The 18351-nt window shown below is 43.8% G+C and overlaps 4 protein-coding genes across 5 annotated transcripts; 2 read left to right on the top strand and 2 right to left on the bottom strand.

Moving 5' to 3' along the window:
- Positions 1-528: 528 nt before the first annotated feature.
- Positions 529-9236, bottom strand: sdha (succinate dehydrogenase complex, subunit A, flavoprotein (Fp)). The gene is made up of 15 exons (XM_030371467.1): positions 9102-9236; positions 8642-8725; positions 8341-8502; positions 7975-8118; positions 7582-7746; positions 6894-7042; positions 6443-6567; positions 5396-5564; positions 4324-4519; positions 3581-3752; positions 2960-3078; positions 2405-2516; positions 2130-2260; positions 1586-1699; positions 529-1324 (listed from the first exon to the last, which is right to left on the bottom strand). The coding sequence occupies exons 1-15, from the start codon at positions 9165-9167 to the stop codon at positions 1238-1240; spliced, it is 1995 nt and encodes a 664-aa protein (XP_030227327.1). The 5' UTR covers positions 9168-9236; the 3' UTR covers positions 529-1237.
- A 194-nt stretch (positions 9237-9430) lies between these two features.
- ccdc127a (coiled-coil domain containing 127a) lies at positions 9431-12684 on the top strand. Of its 2 annotated transcripts, none has more exons than XM_030371480.1 (4): positions 9431-9536; positions 10220-10357; positions 10686-10930; positions 11294-12684. In XM_030371480.1, exons 2-4 carry the CDS (start codon positions 10228-10230, stop codon positions 11738-11740), a joined length of 822 nt encoding a protein of 273 aa, XP_030227340.1. In that variant the 5' UTR covers positions 9431-9536; positions 10220-10227; the 3' UTR covers positions 11741-12684. The 2 variants fall into 2 exon arrangements, with proteins under 2 accessions (XP_030227340.1, XP_030227341.1); XM_030371481.1 differs by having other exon boundaries at positions 9480-9574.
- Positions 12685-12876: 192 nt separating this feature from the next.
- Positions 12877-14383, bottom strand: mrpl32 (mitochondrial ribosomal protein L32). Its single transcript, XM_030371491.1, has 3 exons — positions 14182-14383; positions 13629-13828; positions 12877-13391 (listed from the first exon to the last, which is right to left on the bottom strand). Exons 1-3 carry the CDS (start codon positions 14276-14278, stop codon positions 13143-13145), a joined length of 546 nt encoding a protein of 181 aa, XP_030227351.1. The 5' UTR covers positions 14279-14383; the 3' UTR covers positions 12877-13142.
- A 201-nt stretch (positions 14384-14584) lies between these two features.
- Positions 14585-18247, top strand: psma2a (proteasome 20S subunit alpha 2a). The gene is made up of 8 exons (XM_030371483.1): positions 14585-14692; positions 15221-15297; positions 15459-15591; positions 15790-15912; positions 16428-16509; positions 16703-16776; positions 17054-17111; positions 17672-18247. The coding sequence occupies exons 1-8, from the start codon at positions 14652-14654 to the stop codon at positions 17786-17788; spliced, it is 705 nt and encodes a 234-aa protein (XP_030227343.1). The 5' UTR covers positions 14585-14651; the 3' UTR covers positions 17789-18247.
- Positions 18248-18351: the final 104 nt, after the last annotated feature.

Below are 18351 nucleotides of genomic sequence, written 5' to 3'. Positions count from 1 at the left end.
TCTCATCTTCCTGCTCCTGCACTTCACACTCAGAAAAGAAGGTGCGATTATATCGGTCAATAAATGAGACCTAACTGCAAAATCGCCAAATAGCTCAAAACGCAACGCTGTCCAAAATATTTACAGCTCATATCGCTCTTGCGTTTTCTCGCGTGTGTTTACTGGGACCCACGCCGACGAGAGACATCTACAATCCGATTGGCTGGCGCCCATTTACAGCCGAAACGCTACTAGCTCATTTGCATAGAGTTGAGCTGTTTTCAACTCTCATTTACAGCTTCAGCTTTAAAGTTATCGCTCCAATCGCTTTATCGCTCATGTCTAATAAAAAGTCAATGGGGGCTTATAGCTCAAAACGCTTTACAGCTTTTGGTGTGAACGTAGTTATGGATCGGTCAATAAATGAGACCTAAATGAGATGAAATGCAATTTGGCGGTCAAATTAGGGAACCACGACAAACCAATTGTTATTATTTGATGCCCCCTTGTGATATGTGCGTGTACTACAAGTCATATCGACCCTTGACCTCAAAGTGTAGGGTTCCCTTTATTCAACATTTAAGTACAAATATTTGCGAAGAAATAATCAACATGCCAGACAAAAAAATGTAATTCAGACATTAACACAACTTGTTTATATAATGTCAAAACAAAGTCTTATTTTATATATATATATATATCAACAATGAGCTTGTTGTCCCTTAGAGCATGCATGCACAGCAATTTGTTGCGTTACACAACGCACAGAAGGCAATAATAGTGACTGAGAGAAATCTACCCCCTACATTGTCATATGACACTACGTCAGATATTTACACTAAATCAACAATACTCACAACACCATCAGCGTGCATTTCAAAGAACAAACATTGGCAAGATGTTATTAGCAATCCCTGTCCATGAAACAGCAAATCAAAGGAAACCAACACCTTACAAAAACAGCTGATGTGTCTACCATTCACGATCAATGGTAGATTAACGAATCAAAGATGAATACCGTTCCACTGTTTACCATTTCAGTATCTGCCGCTGAAAGCTTTTAAATTAAAAAGGCATATATATCAGAATGATACAAACCGTCAAAGAGTAGGAGCAAAAATTAAAGCAAAATCATAAGTTAGCTCAGGAGTACATTTCCAAAGGGACGTTTAATAGCTGAATAGGTAGTTGAGTTATGAGATGCTGTGCTTGAGGACAAAGCGGAGGGATGATGTGTGTTTGTGGGGGGGGGGGGGGCTTAATAGGAGCGGATGGCGGGGGGAATGGCAGCACAAGCCTGTTCGTCCAGGGAGGCGTCAATCACAGGGCGGTACTCCAGCGTGACCTGGGATAGAAGGAAATGAGTCAAACACATGCACACCTAGAAACACATGGGACCTCATGTTTACACCAGGGTTGGATATGGACTTAAAAAAGGACAGTAAACCTAAAATCGTTTTTGCATTGTTTTAAAAGGGTTATATGTCTTATATGATCTTCAACATAGTTATCTATCCCATTGTATCACTGTTTTCGTAAAGTATTCCATTCGTTGTCCATTTAATAGGCCCTTACAGGCGGCTGTATGGTGAGAGGAGACTCCTACCTTGCCAGTCTTTGGGTCAACGTAGGAAAGCGTGTGCTTCCTCCAGTGTTCCTCGAAGGGTTTCTTCTCCTGGCCCTGCAGGGGCTTGGTGTAGTCGTACTCGTCCATACGGTCCTGGGAGAAAACAGCCGTAAAATAAGGTTTAATGGAACAACAGGGACAAAGGAGAAACAAGCATTAAAGCTGATATATTATACCACCAGGTGTGATGCCTTCTGTCATCACAAACGGGTGTATCCAGCACACATCTAGGTGGACACGCCCGCTTGTGATGTCAGAAGAGGCAGATTTTCAAAACGTCTTGTAATGGCTTATCACATTTCATCTTTAAGCCCATAGCTTAGTTTGTAGAATCCTATTATTTGAACGGAGCAAAGCTCACAGAGCACCGCGTGGCTGTGGACTATGTTTGGAGCAATCGTTTCAATCCATTATTTTTGCGTCAGTCCCGACACATCTGTGCCCTTTGGAACAAGCACAGAGCGACGTCTGAGATGTCGAGAAGAGCAAAAGCCCCGCCAACGGACTTAAGAGGAGCTCAGACCTTGAAGTCCTCTCGGGAGTGTGCCCCCCTGCTCTCCTTCCTCTGCTCGGCACCGTGGATGGTCTGGGTGGCGTTCAGCATCAGGTTCTGCAGCTCAAGGGACTCCACCAGATCTGTGTTCCACACGATGCCTGGATGGATGCAGAGGGAGGGGGAAACAACACAGAGAACAGATCAGAAACCTGTTACGGTTAAAAAAAAAAAAAAACGTGTGGGGAGAGACGAGTATAACAGGTGTGTAAGTGAAGTGGATGAATAACACGTTGCTGCAGCACCTCGGTCGAAGGTCTTGATGTCGTCCAGGGTCTGGTACACGGCGTCCAGCTTGTCACAGCCCTCCTTCAGGACGGAGCCGGTACGGAACACGGCGGCGTGGTTCTGCATCGTCTGCAGGGGGCCGAGGGAAGAGAAGCCAGTTAGAACGACACCGGAGATCACCGACAAGACTACAGGAAGACATCGGCGAGGGCCAGCGTTTTACTGTTCGTCCGTCTACCGTAACTGTATGTGTTTATTGAACCAGGTAAGTCCCACTGAGATGACAAGATCTATTTTTCTAGGGAGCCCTTTCCAAGATGAGCAATGCAGTGTTTCAAACAACATACGAGAAAACACTTATCAACTCCAAGTCCTAGCCCTCAAATGACGGAGGGGAGGAAAGGGAACCGACCGAGAAAACAATTGGTGCCAGTCGAGTTTTCCTTCCGTCTAAACCCTTCCCTACATTCGTGAAAGCCTGCATCGGGGTCAGCAGGTCCAACGGCGGTGGTCCTCTGCTGAACGGGACGCGGCACATAAGGAACCCGTTTGGGCGGCAGAGCCCCCCCTACCTTCTGCATGTTGAGCCTGATCTCCGACGTCCTCATGGATCCGTCGGCGTAGCGGAGCTTGTCCAGGTTGGCCACAGACTCCTCCCCTGCGTTGGGCTTCAGAGGGGACAGCTGCTCTCCTGGGGAGGTAGGGACCAGGCACAGGTCAGCCTCACATGCAGTGCCGTCCCCGCTGCACACACATCCATCAATATTCACTTTTTCTTTTTCCCCCATTAGGGGAAAATATGGGATTCATGACTAATTGCTCCGCACCAATAACCAAAAATAAATAAATAAATAAATAAATAAATAAATAAAGATATTCAGGTGCTTCAATAAACCCACGGCGGTAAAGCATACAAATAAACCAGATTCGCCTATGTGGCGTCATTCCCATTGGCCGACGCCGTTGTCTCTCCAAGGAACGTCGCCGGGGCAACGTTCTGGAAGACACCACAGTAGAGCTTCCAGAACGTTGCCAGGGCAACGTTCTGGAAGCTCTACTGTGGTGTCTTCCAGAACGTTGCCGGGGCAAAGTTCTGGATGCTCTATTTTGTAGGGTCTTCCAGAACGCAGCGCGGCTCAACTCGAGGTGGAGGGCCGGTCGGTCGGGGAGGTCGGTCGGTCGGGGGGGCTCACCGGGCTTGTCCTCCTCGGCGATGGTGAGGGCGCAGGCTCGGCCGAACACCACCAGGTCCAGCAGCGAGTTGGCGCCCAGGCGGTTGGCCCCGTGGACGCTGGCACAGGCCGCTTCCCCGCAGGCGTACAGGCCCGGCACCACATGGTCCACGCCGTCGGAGTGAGTGATCACCTGGGGGGACGAATACGTTCGCGGTCAAATACATCTCATCTTTAATATGCACGACAAACCAAAAAAAAAGTACAATTCTGGGCATCACTCACGCGCTATCCCGTTGACCTCAGCGGCTATTCTTATTCATCTGTATATTTTTTTAATCTCTATTTGTTATTGGTATATTCGTTTTAGGGGTCGGCCTGGCTCAGGAGGTAGAGCAGTTGTCTTGTAGCCGAAAGGTTGCTAGTTCGATCTCCAGCTCCTCCTAGCTGAGTGCTGATGTGTCCCTGAGCACGACATTAAACCCTAACTGCTCCTGACGAGCTGGCTGTCGCCTTGCATGGTCGACTCTGCCGTCGGTGTGTCAATGTGTGTATTAACCGATGCAAGCCGCTTTGGATAAAAGCGTCTGCTAAATGCCCTACATGTACATATTCGTACCTTTCTTATCTATAAAAAAAATATTGTTTTTGTGAATCGCACCGTCTGGACGCCATTTCAATTTAGTTTAAACACGCGCAATGACAACAAAGAGATTCATTTGAGGTTCCTCGAGTGTATCCCGGGGTCCCCGTTCGTGACGCACCTGTCCTTTGTAGTTGGTGGGCACACCGCCCATGTTGTAGTGCACCGTGGGCAGCACGGGGATGGGCTCCTTGGTGACGTCCACCCCGGCGAAGATCATGGCCGTCTCCGAGATGCCCGGCAGCCTGGTGGCCAGCTGCTGGGGCGGGAGGTGGTGCAGCTGGAGGTGGACGTGGTCCTTATCGGGTCCCACCCCCCTGAGAGGGAAAAGGCGTAGAGGGACAAAAGGTTGTTTTACCAAGGGGGTCCAGCGTTTCCCCCAGTTAATGTCAAGGTGGTCTAGAAGCAGGGGGGGGGGGGGGTCTCCGTTTCAATTCAATTCAAAAAGCCTTATGGCACGACCATTGTTGTAACAGTATTACTGATGCATTATTGATATTTATTTTTTACACCTGATGGAAGTATGTTTTCTTTCCCTACTAGAGTTTTCTACTTTGTTAATGCATAATAATTAAAAAGTAAAAATAAATAAAACATAATATATATATATATTTTTTTAATATACATTGGTAGTCAAGGCGGGGCCCTATTGTTGTTGTTAAGGCGGCCGCCTTAACAATACAGTACTGGGGGAAACACTAGGGTCGGTGTACGGTACGCCAACGGTTTACAGCCCGGTGTAAGAGAGGGAATATCTGGATTCGACATCCTTCATTGAGGGATTTTTTTTTTTTATCTGGATTGAAAAAACTCCCCGGTGTTGACTCGGGGCACACCTCGCCCACACCTGCCTACGCCTGTTCTGACCGGGGGCCAGTTTATCAGAGACAAAGCAAGACTCGTGCAGATTGGGCACGCACATAATCTGGCGGTTTCCACAATCTCAGAACGGGCGGCGTTACCATGGCTACCAGGGTCTACGAGGTCACATTGCTTTGGATCATGTTTAAAATCGTACAAAAGCAAGGGATTTGAATTATCACAACAATGGGCACAGCACAGTAGTTTGGGATGCTTCAGAGAATTTTGCTTTCTATAGGGTTCTATAGCGACATATGGGCGAAGCACGTGACACGCCATCGCACGCACGCACGCACGCACACGCACGCACGCACGCACACAGACACACACACCTGCCCTCTCGGATCTCGATGGTCATGGAGCGGGAGACGACGTCTCGGGAGGCCAGGTCTTTGGCGTTGGGCGCGTAGCGCTCCATGAAGCGCTCCCCCTCGCTGTTGATAAGGATTCCGCCCTCGCCACGGCAACCCTCTGTGATCAGGCAGCCCGCGCCATAGATACCTAGAAATAAAGGATTCAGGATCCGTTAATAACGGTTCATCAGTTCAAGTTTTTTTTTTCCCCCCTGCTACACATTTATTATAAAATATTGGAAAATCCCACAGAATTGACATTGCACAATAACACCAGAATATAAATAAAACAGGAAATTGGATCACTTTTGTGTTTCTGGTTTTTGGACAAAAAACCAAACTCAATTGAGCACCTTCTTAAACTGCTTCAAAACAAAACGTGAGAGGTCTGTTATGGAAAGGTCTTACAAATTCTGTCTGGTGTCTGATGTCCAGCAGGGACGAATATAAACATCAACTCTCCACTGGACTCATTATTGACGTTCAAGACATAAACAACCGGCCAAAACAACAACACCAATTGACTTGCAACAGCCTGTATTACAAGTAATGATAGCAAACAACAAAAAATAACTGTTGCTTACTTATATTAAACTAAGCAACAGTCCAAAGAGGTCTGCCAGACTGTTTCCCCAGAATGCTAGTATTGCCAATTGTTCCAATTGTGTCCATTTTAAACTAACTCCTGGAGTAAAGCGCCATCATGAGGGTTTGTTGACAAGGAGTTTACTGCCTGCCTACAATTGGACAGTAATAAATCGACTACCTTACATGGCCATTTATATAATTAATCATTCAATAGACATCATTGGTCCGGGATGTGCGTTCTCCAACAAAGTCAAGGGCCCAACTTCACCGTCCTTTTTCCCCACACAATTATCACAGTTCTCGCTCATGTTATAAAAAAGCCAAGCTTGTCTGTCCCCTTTTACATATTCACTGCATTGATGTTCCACTGTCCAATTCTGAACTGAGCGGGAAGCATTTTCATTGGTCCTAGGACACAGGGTTGTCTGCTCCGCTCACCGGTGGGATGGAACTGCACAAACTCCAGGTCCTGGCAGGGCAGGCCAGCCCTGGTCACCATGGCGTTACCGTCCCCTGTGCTGGTGTGGGCGGAGGTGCAGCTGAAGAAGGTGCGACCGTAACCCCTGTAGGGAGATGGGACAGGAGTTATTACAGTCACCACTGGCTTCATGCTAACCCTTGTAACCGGACCTACCCTATTGAGTACCGTTACATAAGATAAGAATACGATTGTCATTTATTAATCCCAGACAGGAAATGAGGGTATCACGGTACAAAGTGCAGGAACGTTGTAGAATTCACACAATAAGAATAGTCGAAAGATAGACGAATAAATGTAAAACATAAATTGACAGTAGGGTTAGCTACATGATTGAAACCGTGTGCTCCAGAGAGTACGATTGGTTCATCAGCTGGATATTAACAGAAACCACAGGGACAGTTCGCCCACCCGGTGGCGATGACGGTGTTCTTGGAGCGGAAGCGGTGGATGGAGCCGTCCTCCATGCAGAGGGCGATCACGCCCTTACACTCGCCGTCCTCCATCAGCAGGTCCAGGGCGAAGTACTCCACAAAGTAACTGGTGTCATAACGCAGGGACTGGAGAGACATGGGGGGGACGGGGACATTAGCCAAAGAGGAAAACACGTTTGAAAGAGCAAAAGCGAAGGAAGAGAACTTTAGTTTGTCCTAGTTTTCATAGAGAGAATATTCGATTATGAATGGTTACCAGAGTGGTCATTAAGCAACAGAAAATTATTGTTTCATGAAAAATTTGACATTGTCAGATTTTGGTATTGATTTTGTTCACGCCGATTTAATGTGTGGAGTCTATTCTCCATCCTGGCAACGTAGCGAGGGGAGTCACCAATTAATCTACGTCATGAGACCACGGCAGTTCCCAAAGCGCCGCATGCATAACCTTCTGCGCGCGAGCAGTGGCGGACGCACCCGGGGGCGCGGACCCGGCAGGAGCTACGGACCGGGTACTGGCGACAGACGTCGAGGATGTCGGACGTCGAGGATATGACAAACAACTATTGTAAATGTAAGATGGCTAACGGCTGATGCAGGAAATACCGCAAATTGATGCGTGCGTGCGTGCGTGCGTGCGTGCGTGTGTGTGTGTGTGTGATTACCCGTCCGTAGAGCGTGTGCAGCAGGGAGTGTCCTGTCCTGTCGGCCACACAGCAGCAGCGGTGGGCCTGGCCTCCCTTGCCGAACTTGAGACTCTGACCCCCGAAGGCTCTCTGGTAGATCTTGCCGTCCTCGGTACGGCTGAACGGCATGCCGAAGTTCTCCAGCTGAGAGAGAGATAGAGTGCGGGGAAACCCCGGGTTACTTGGTTTGCAGCGGAACTTCCGAAACAAATGATTACGGATGATAATGTGGCGGCGAGGGGTTGTTTGATAAAAAGTAGGAGTCATTTTGAGAAGTGGCGGATGGACTTAAGGATGCGAAGCCTAAAATGAAAGAGAGAGCGTTTATGGATACGTGTGTGCGTGTGTGTAGCGTGCAGTTTGTGTGTTTACCTCCACTACAGCAGCGGGGGCCTGTTCTGTCATGTAGTGAATAGCATCCTGGTCTCCAAGCCAATCGGATCCCTTTACAGTGTCGTAGAAATGCCATCTCCAGTCGTCACCCTCCATGTTCCCAAGAGCTGCATTGATGCCACCCTGAAATGTAAAGGTCACGTGAAATAGATACCATACAACAGCGCTACAAGCAAACTTTAAGTACAAATTACACTGAAGAGCTCAACATGTGAAGTTTAGATCCCGTCTAAGAACTAGGAATGCTAACAGTAATTTAGAGCTCAAAGACAACAATTTCTGGCTATAACGCTATGACCTATAAACAACAAAATGTAAAAATAACAATTTGAGGGTGGCTCGTACCTGTGCAGCAACTGTGTGCGACCTGGTTGGGAAGAGCTTGGTTATACAGGCTGTGTTGAACCCAGCCTCAGATAGACCGAAGGCTGCTCTTAATCCTGCTCCACCGGCCCCGACGACCACTGCATCGAATTCATGGTCCACCACAGGGTACTGGGTGGAAATCTATGCAGATTGACCAGAAGTAAATCAGTATTAACATCATTTTTCTTTCAAGAAACACACATGCGTATAAAAACACAAAGACATATATAGAAAACATACTCATTATTGCCGTAGGACAATAATGTTTGTGCCGACTTACATCATTTGACACTTTGGCATTGTTCTTCTTGCCATAAATCGAAAAATGAAAGTCCCGGGAACATTTGGTAGCACCAAGAGAGGCCTGAAATGAAAACAATATTGAGTCAGAATTACGATAATGTACAAATGTAATAAATTCTCCCCACGTCTGCCTCTACTATAGGGACAAGGAGATGAGAAGGCATTAAACCTATAGATTTTTGGAGAAAAAATTTTGAAATATACTATACAATACAATACAAGGTGCTTTCAGTGACACAAATGCAATTCATGTATCATATTAATGATTTGACATTTAAAAACACAAAGCCTTGTAACTATAAGGCAGTTACGCAAGTCAAGGACTCAGGGTTATGAAACGAAAAGTGCACAATTATTTTGGTTTAGACGTACACACATACAAGTCAAATACATATATACCACAGCACTCATCACGAAATGAATAGATTATTACTTACAGCGTTAGTTTTGGAGGATAATATCCTTTTGGAAAGGAGACTTGAAGCCAAACGTATAGAAGCCATGTTTCATGTGAAGGACAGCTTTGGCGGAAACGGCGAAGGGAGCCTTTTTCGGGTTGTACACACCAGCTGGACCAAACCAACTCCGATCTAAGGGGTCAGAGGCAATCTTTTAACGTCCTTTCGTATTTGGGTTGTAATGTATAACGACATATTGTCATGGGATTGTATTCAGATAAGTTTCTATTTAATAAAGAATTCTGAAATTGAAAATTTCGGCTGAAAGAGAAACGTTTGCTGTGTTGTGATTTGATATGATCACCCAAAATGTTTCAGTTGGACTCATTTGGTTTACCTAACCAACTTTAATGGGAATTGTATAACCTGACGTGAAGGAACAAATGTATACGTGACCTAGTCTTTTGCTTCAAGGTGAGACAAAACACCTAATTTCAACAAAATTCGAGTTGGTAAATACTTTCGTTGTGCAAATGTTTGTGAATAGCGAAGCAAATAGCCCTATGTAAAGCAACCCTGCGTGCATCAGCATTGTAGAAGTATTTTTTGCTGGTGAGGTTGCACGGCTAAAATGTAAACACTCCATTCCTTCAATGCGGCTCCCAATCCTTGCCCTGGCATGTAGTGAGCGAAACTGGTTTGTAACCACCTAACCGTTGCTAGCAATGCACCAATTTGTAGTTTTCAACCATTGTCCATCAAACGCAGCAATTGGTGGTACAATAGGAAAAGGTATTTATAAAAGTCACTGGTTTCCCCAGATCATCAATTGCTAAAAATGACGGGAAACAATAACAACAATAAAAACAACAACCAAATAATGTGTTATTGATAATACATAATATGGATGGCTAGTTGCTGATGTGGTCAATGAAGAAACGCAAAATAAGAGTAGTTGCAGAAGTGTTGGGGCCTTTCCTCTCCCCTACACAAAGAACAGACAGTGAAGGGGAAGAGGTTATGGCGTTGCGCTCCCCGCTCATAACTAATGGACATGTCCCCAACCTGCTGAACCTTTATCTAAGAGTCTCCTAATTTCATGCGCATGTTTCTACATATGAATATAGATACAAGTACCATGTTTTTGGTTCTTACAGTCAGCTCCATGAACAACTTGAACGACCCCCCCAGATGGAACATTGACCCAGACCCAGGAGAGAGGAGAGCTGGGGGTGGTAATGGTAACCCATGGAACTACGCCCTATTGATCCCGATGCTTGGACTGGCGGCCTTCCGTAAGCACCTTTCTAAATGTATATTTGTGAACGTTAGCACAAGATTCAGAAAAATAGAGAGACGGATATTGAATGGGTTCTCAATGTATGAAAAATATTATCAATCCAATTCATGAAATGGTCACAATGAGACAAAGCCTCGTCATTTCATGAGCAGCGTAAACATATTTCACAGTAAACAGTGCTTGGTGGATTGTTCCTTTTATGTGGCAGCCGATGCAAACAAGCTGTCTTTTGTACAGTGACCCTTTAAACTTAAAAGCAATTTAAAGTTTCCGGCTTGTTTTCCAATCACCTCCTGACCTGAAACTGCCCCTGTCGAAACAAGGTTGGATCTGGAGCAGGGAGTCCCAAAGGGAAATCGATGAGGTGAAGGTGCGGCATAATGAGCAGGTCTCCAGCATAAGGACAGAGATGGAGAAGAAGTACGGACACTCCCTGATAGAGGTGCGCAGGGCCGCGGCTCTGCTGGAGATACAGGTGGAGACGGAGAAGCAAAGGGTCGAGGGCTACAAGAAGGCCATGCAGTCCCATAGGCTGCAGATGATGGATGAAAAGAAGCACTTGAAGCAGGTGAATAACGTTTCCTCCTTCTCAAAAGTGTCCCTTTCGCAAACTGTAAATTACTTGTGCTTGTAAATTCTTTTTTTTACAAACATTTATTTGGGCTGCTCTCTTCACAACAGCTTGATGTGCAGTTGTAACATTTAAAACCATTTAAACATATTCTGTCCTGATATTTGTTCGCTCCGGTTGGAAGGAAATAGCCTCAGACTATTGTCTGCATCTTACGAATGGTTTCCATCCAGCATTATACACTTCTTTCAGGTTCTCCACATAATGATGTTTGTTCGGTTGCGATGCCTTGAAACAGAACAAGCTCTCCTCCTCCGCGTCTGCCATTCAACCTGCCCTCTCGAACCCTTGCCCCCCCAGGAGCGTGATGGCCTGGAGCAGGAGAAGCAGAGGATGCTGCAGTCTGGTACGGCCGGGGCGGTGCTGCGCGACGCCCTCGAGCAGGAGAGGGCAGAGCGTCCGAGGGCAGAGGCGGCTCTGAGGGAGCTGGAGGCCCGCCTGGTGGAGCGGCAGAACGCCTACTGCTCCATCCTGAGGCCCCGAGCCCAGCGGCAGGAGATGGAGCAGGAGATGCTGCTGGACGCCGTGAAGGTTGGCCTGGGCCGGGGCGTGGAGCTGGAGAGGGATCTGAAGGACATCTTCAGGAAGGACAAGCACTGTGCCGATGTGCTGAACACAGACGACCGTAAGAACGGCAGCCTGATGTGGGTGTATCTGAAGTACTGGCAGCTGCAGGTCACGGTGGAGGGGCACAAGAGGGCCCATGACGCCGTTCGGAGGGGGAAAATGGGTTCTCGTGTTGAGTGAACTTGGCGAGCGGGATCGGGGTCGGGGAAGAGGCTTTTTGGGAGAACTGCTGGCCGTCCTGATCCAGGGGACGATCCTGATATCCGACATCTCGTTTCAGTTTCTCTTTCCAACATATTTCAAAACCCAAAAAACTGGACGCACCCATTAGCGCTATAAGGCGGGTGTTTTAGGTCATAACTAGTCATGCAATGGCTGGGCAGTATTCAGCCCCAAGCACTGATTGGTGTGTTCACTTTGAGGGTTTGGAAAGTTGGTTTCAACCGGAGACCGAATGGGCCTGACTGATGTTCAGCGAGAAACTGAATTTGTGAACTTGTCATCGGGGTCTCACAACTAGCACTTTGTTCGATTAGGATTTAAATTTAAAATAAATGTATTGTTCATTTTTAAGATTCCCCTTTGATCCTATTGAGAGGATTGTAAATATTGAGCTTATAAGTTATACGTTTTTTTTTTTATTGATTCTAATGATCAGATCATTTTTTTTCTTCCATTCATGCTGTATGGATGTTCTGTCCAGAAGAGGTCTTCCATGAGTAATATGAGTATGTAAAGTAAGCATCTCTCTGAATTAGTGTTTATTTATATTGTTTCGCTGTCATAATATAAATATGTTTGGAAAACAAAATTCTTAAATCCCCCTCCTGATGATGAGGTAAAACTTTCTTATTAAATAAATGACATGACATTTATTAAATTCAGGGAATACACTGAACATTGACGCCACCATAATTTAATTCTGTCAATAAGTTTGTATGTAAAATGACTTTCACCCTTTTGCAAGCATTCATGTTTTATTTTATGTGCAACACTGTTGTACCAAGATACGAATGAAATGCAATGGCATGTTTTGTTTTGCCACGTCTTTCATTTAATGGCCATCTTTTTGTTTGCTGTGATGTAAGTATTGCACAATAAAAATGGCGTTCAAAACCTTGAAACTGCAAGAGTATAACTTTTCAGAGCATACCATTCAAAAAGTGTCATCCTATGGTTATTGCCCTTTTAAGAAAAGTTTCATGCATTTTGTTCTGCTTTGTGAATAAATAATAAATGTAACTTCTGATGGCTACAGCAGTAGTTTAGCCCAAAAGCTTCCATTCACTTCATTTAAAAATGATCTGATTACGGAAACATGGCTAGAGATAATTTTATTAGCAAAATATTACATAAACATTTATGAGTTGCTTGTTTTGTCCATATGGTGTATTGTAAAATAATTACTAACACAATGCAACAGTTTGCTTTTGAATTCCAGACGTAGACATGAGACAATAGACATAACATACAAATAAAGTACATGACACCAAATGGCAAAAAACTTGCCATTCAACTGTTTGTACACGCACAATATATTTGTGCGTCTTAATGTGTTCACACAATCCAACGTTTAATCCCATTAGGTGAACCAGGTGGGTCGTTTCCTTGCTCTCTCCACTATCCTCTTGTCTTGGTCCTGGTCGCCCGGCATCTCTCCCTCATACAGGACAACCGTCTCAGTGGCTGGAGCCTTCAGCGGGCCTCCTTCCTGGGCGTTTATTTGAATGCGAATGAGCGACGTTTCTCTGCGTACCTTCTCGTAACAGAACCCACACAGGACATGCTTCTGCTTTAGGTGGCCGCACTCCAAACACGGTACCACGTTGTCCTGGGAGTTGAGTAGTGTTTGAAAGTAGGGTGTTTGAATTAACACGTGGTAAATGGAAGGGACAGGTGTAGACGGTGACATAAACAAAAAGGGAAGAAATCAAGCCAATCGTGTTAATGCTGGAAAGAATAGTGAATTGCTTAAAATAATAACAAATAATAAACTCATGTTATAAGATGTCAACAGAATTTCTCTTCAAATATATCAACGCCCAAGATTTATACATTTTACCCATACCTTGACTTTTATTAGTTTTTCGACTGCTCTTCTTCTAGTACGGTTGATTTCTATAGAGCGTCTTTTCTTAGGCGCTGCCATCCACATAATGTTGTCCAGGATGCCAGGCGGCTGTTCTGGGCTCTGCTGCTCTTCATCAAGATGCTCGTCCTGCTGGGGTTGGAGCTGCAGTCTAGGGCCATTCAATGCAAGCGCAGGTGCTAGAAGAAAAATACATAACATTCACATTTAGGGCATTTAGCAGACGCTTTTATCCAAAATGACTCAAAAGAAGTACATTTGTCAGAAGAAAGAGAAACAATGTATCGCTGTAGGTACAGTAAGGATGTTAATAGAACCAAGTGACAGACACTAACAATTGTTAGGATAACCCATTCCCTACAAAACATTAATTAACACATTAACACGGTGAACACATTAATCTGACAACAAGGTAAGAAGGCCAAATGCTGGAATTGCAAAACAAACTTGGGAAACTACACATAGAGAAATATGCCTATGGTACTACAGTCCTAGCCCCCTTAGATAATCGGTGTTCAAGGCAAAAACTCACCCAAATGTCCGTCAAATCCTGCAGACTGTAGAAGCTTTCCTTCTAAGTGAAGCAATGAACGTCTCAGACTATGCAATAAACCCACTAAACTCATCATTTTGTTTGGTTTTGTGTATGCTTGATCCTAAAGCATGGATGTCAGAGTGGGGTTTCACGCAGCTCACGGTCATTGGGACGTCAAACGTCATTCATGTGCGCCAATAAAAAGTGGCACGATGGATATTGTAGTTTTTATGTTATAAAATGTCAGCATTTTGGAGTTCAAGAAGCAAATATCTATATATTTGAAACATGGGACTAAACGTAAATAATCACCCAAACGTATAATACAAAGTGTTACACAAATAATTGATACTTGATATTAATAACATTAATAAAAAAGTTTACCACAACCTCTTGCACCGGAAACGTATATTCACCAATCACGTCCAGCGTTGTTGCTCCGACTGAAGGAACCTGCAGAAGCAAAGATGGCGGAACGTGGATACAGTTTCTCTCTCACCACATTTAGGTAAACTTAAACATAATACTGTCGTCCTGTGGTAATCGGGCACTAACCTGTTGTATTGTTCGGTTCGTGGTTTGAAATCGATTGTTTCGTGGCCACTGCAGACTTCCGACTGTTTCTTCTGTTGCCGTAATACCGTAAAAACCTTGACGATGCGTTGTCATCCCCCTGTACTTATGAATGGACTCGTTAGCACGCCAGCTAAAAGCACGAGAGAATGGAATAACACTTACTTTATTTTATTTGTAGCAACATTTTAAATGATCGATGGACCTATTATTTGTCACTAAATATAAATCGAGTTGTGCTTCATTATTGTGGATGCTGAACGCAAAGAACTGTCATAGTTAGCAATGATAGCTAAGTGCGCTTGCCAAGCCAACTTTTGGTTTCATTTCTGTTTTCGTTATAAACTGATGCATTGCCATTGTTGACCAATGATCTCCAAAAGTTCAGGTTCTCATGTTTATATTAGAGTATTCTGCTTGTATTAATAATACTCCCTCAACTCAATTTGAATGTTCTTTTCAGTCCTTCGGGTAAACTGGTCCAGATTGAGTATGCCCTGGCAGCCGTAGCAGCAGGAGCCCCCTCAGTCGGGATCAAAGGTAACAACAAAAATAAGTGTTATTTTTTGTACAATTTCTTCTGTATGTCCAGTTAAAAGTGATTTGATAATTGAGGAAAATGCTGGAGGTACAGTGATTTTTTTTTTTTAAATGGATCATTGAATGCAACACATTTTATTTAAATTGTCTTTGTTTTTCAGCATCCAATGGCGTTGTACTCGCAACAGAAAAGAAACAGAAGTCCATCCTTTACGATGAGCAGAGTGTTCATAAGGTGGAACCCATCACCAAGCACATAGGGATGGTGTACAGTGGGATGGGGCCTGACTACAGGTGTGTATGTGTCTGCACACTAATGTAACAATCTTTACCATTGCATGTGTGATGCATAGCAATGGTATTTCTTGTGATAATACATTCTTGCATAGGACTCTGCAATGGCCTCATTAGCCTAAGCAATTTTTTTGAGCAATTTTATGAATTGCTCAATTAAGTTCATGACTCACGCAACTTTTCAATCTGCCCTTTTAGAGTTTTGGTACGTCGAGCCAGAAAATTGGCCCAACAGTACTTCTTGGTCTACCAGGAGCCCATCCCCACTGGGCAGTTGGTTCAGAGAATTGCCTCTGTCATGCAGGAATATACACAGTCTGGGTAAGTTGTGGTTCATGTGTAACATTGCACCAACACATGAATGTACAAGTTAGATAATGTGTCAACCTATTCGTTTTTTTTGTATAATTGTGTATCCATATTTATAATTGGGGCTTCATTGTTAATTAAGCAACTGAGCCTAGAACTAGAAAACATTATATTTTGAACCTGTTGGCATTGCTGAAACAAAAAAGTTGAATATGTCCAATGATCCGAATTTAATATCATCATAGTAACGTATGCAAATTGATAGTATAAACATTGAATTGTGAATGTAAACTTCAAAGATGTTCCAAATTTCCCGGAACGGCAAAAGTAAAAAAAAAAAATTAAAAAAAAAATTGTGCAGTGTACTGCTTGAGCACAGTGATCCTTTCTTACCACGTGTTTCTAGTAATTCAATGACACTGATATTGTACTATTCATTAGCCTGGAATAGAAAACTTTGGATAAACAGACACGCGGTTCCTTTTCTACTGCAATTTGTTTTACAAATGCTTGAATTAATATTCTAGCGGTGTGCGTCCATTTGGTGTGTCATTGCTGATTGCCGGATGGGATGAAGATCAACCCTACTTGTTCCAGTCTGATCCTTCTGTAAGTGTCAGTTAAAGTCATTTGAGTGAATGATATAAAGTAATTTAACCACTTTTACTGCAATCATCACGTTTGTTGAAATGTCATGGCTTGTACTTGTTAATGGTAGTAATCTGTGATTACTACCGTGTCAGCCTGAGCCTACCAACCGTTTCAAGTTCATCCAAATCAACTTATTTTTTGCTCTTTACAGGGAGCGTACTTCGCATGGAAGGCCACAGCCATGGGGAAGAACTATGTAAACGGCAAAACATTCCTAGAAAAAAGGTATAGTGAAACTGCAATTTAAGAACTGTAAAATATTTTTTCTTAATTATTTTGAAAGCATTCTGAACTGTTATTCATATAACTGAAGGCATCAAAGTCTACTAAATGATATTATTTTAGGTAGAAACCAGTTACAAACCGTACATAACCATATGTAAACTGGATTTTTACTACATTGGTTTATGAAAAGAGATGAGGTGATGATGTGGTACTATCACTAGGTATCATGGGATGAGAAGGTAAAATAACGTTGCGTTTATTTTCCCTTTCCCTTAAGGTACAACAATGACCTGGAATTGGAAGATGCCATCCACACTGCCATCTTGACACTGAAGGTATATTATGGATTTATTTCCACATTTATATGCCCTTTATGTCTAATATTATGCCCTTTATGTCTAATATTATGCCCTTTATGTCTAATATTATACCCTTTATGTCTAATATTATGCCCTTTATGTCTAATATTAACTCCAATCTAGCAGGGACACCACACACTGTTTGTGAACATTGTGTGGTGTTTACAAACAGTAAATTCCATTTCTACCCCTTACTCCTTCCCCTTACCCCTCCCCCTTGTTTTGAAGGGGTAAGGGGAAGGGCTAATTCATGCCTTAGGCCCAATCCAATTTCTACCTCTTACCCCATACCCATTCAAAACAAGGGGGAGGGGTAAGGGGAAGAAATGGGATTGGGCCTAAGCAAGGTCATTATCGTGAAATAAACCCTGATAGGGTGTTGGCGAATGGGCCTTGCATCAACTGAAGTTGTTTGTTTCGTGACGGTGACCTAGTTATTTCTTACTTGAATGAATGCCCAATCAAAAATGGGGTATTCAACAAAGCTGTGTTAAAATGGATCCTGACCCCCACCTTCTCCACGGTGCACGTTGCAGGAGAGCTTTGAGGGCCAGATGACGGAGGAGAACATCGAGGTCGGGATCTGCAACGAGGCTGGCTTCAGACGGCTCACCCCCGCTGAGGTCAAAGACTACCTGGCAGCCATTGCGTGAACTGTTATGTTTTTTTCTGTCTACATGACCCTGTTTTTTCAATTAAAGACATGGCAGAGTATAACTACACCAATTGGCATTGTAACAACCGAATCTCTATCCGCTTGTTGCAGTTCAACTGAATGAGAAGGTGGACTATGGTTCAAGTAAAATCTCAACATTCTCCTACTTTGAACATATAATTCCCTTGATTGAATCAATGTACATGTGAATATAATACACCAAATGTGATTTATAATGCAACTTCAACGATTATAACCATAGCAGGAATTTGGAGTTCATGGATTGGTTCTCAGTATATGCATCCCATCGCACATACTCAAGAGGGAATAAAGGAAGATCTTGAGATTTTACTGACAATCATTGTGTAGCGGTTTTTCAAGTATTTTCCCAGTTTATACACTTTTTACTTTCTCTGTACGTTGATATGTTCAACTTAATAAAAGGTCTTCATGTCAATTTTGGTGTTTGATCTTCTCTAAAATCAAGGAAAAAAACTTTAAATTCAGTGCGTGGTTGGCTACTACATGATTTAGAGAAGACGCGGACTCTTTCTTTTGCCT

This window comes from Gadus morhua, chromosome 11, assembly GCF_902167405.1.
Source record: "Gadus morhua chromosome 11, gadMor3.0, whole genome shotgun sequence".
Classification (NCBI taxonomy): Eukaryota; Metazoa; Chordata; class Actinopteri; order Gadiformes; family Gadidae; genus Gadus; species Gadus morhua.
This window is presented reverse-complemented; position numbering and strand designations above follow the sequence as displayed.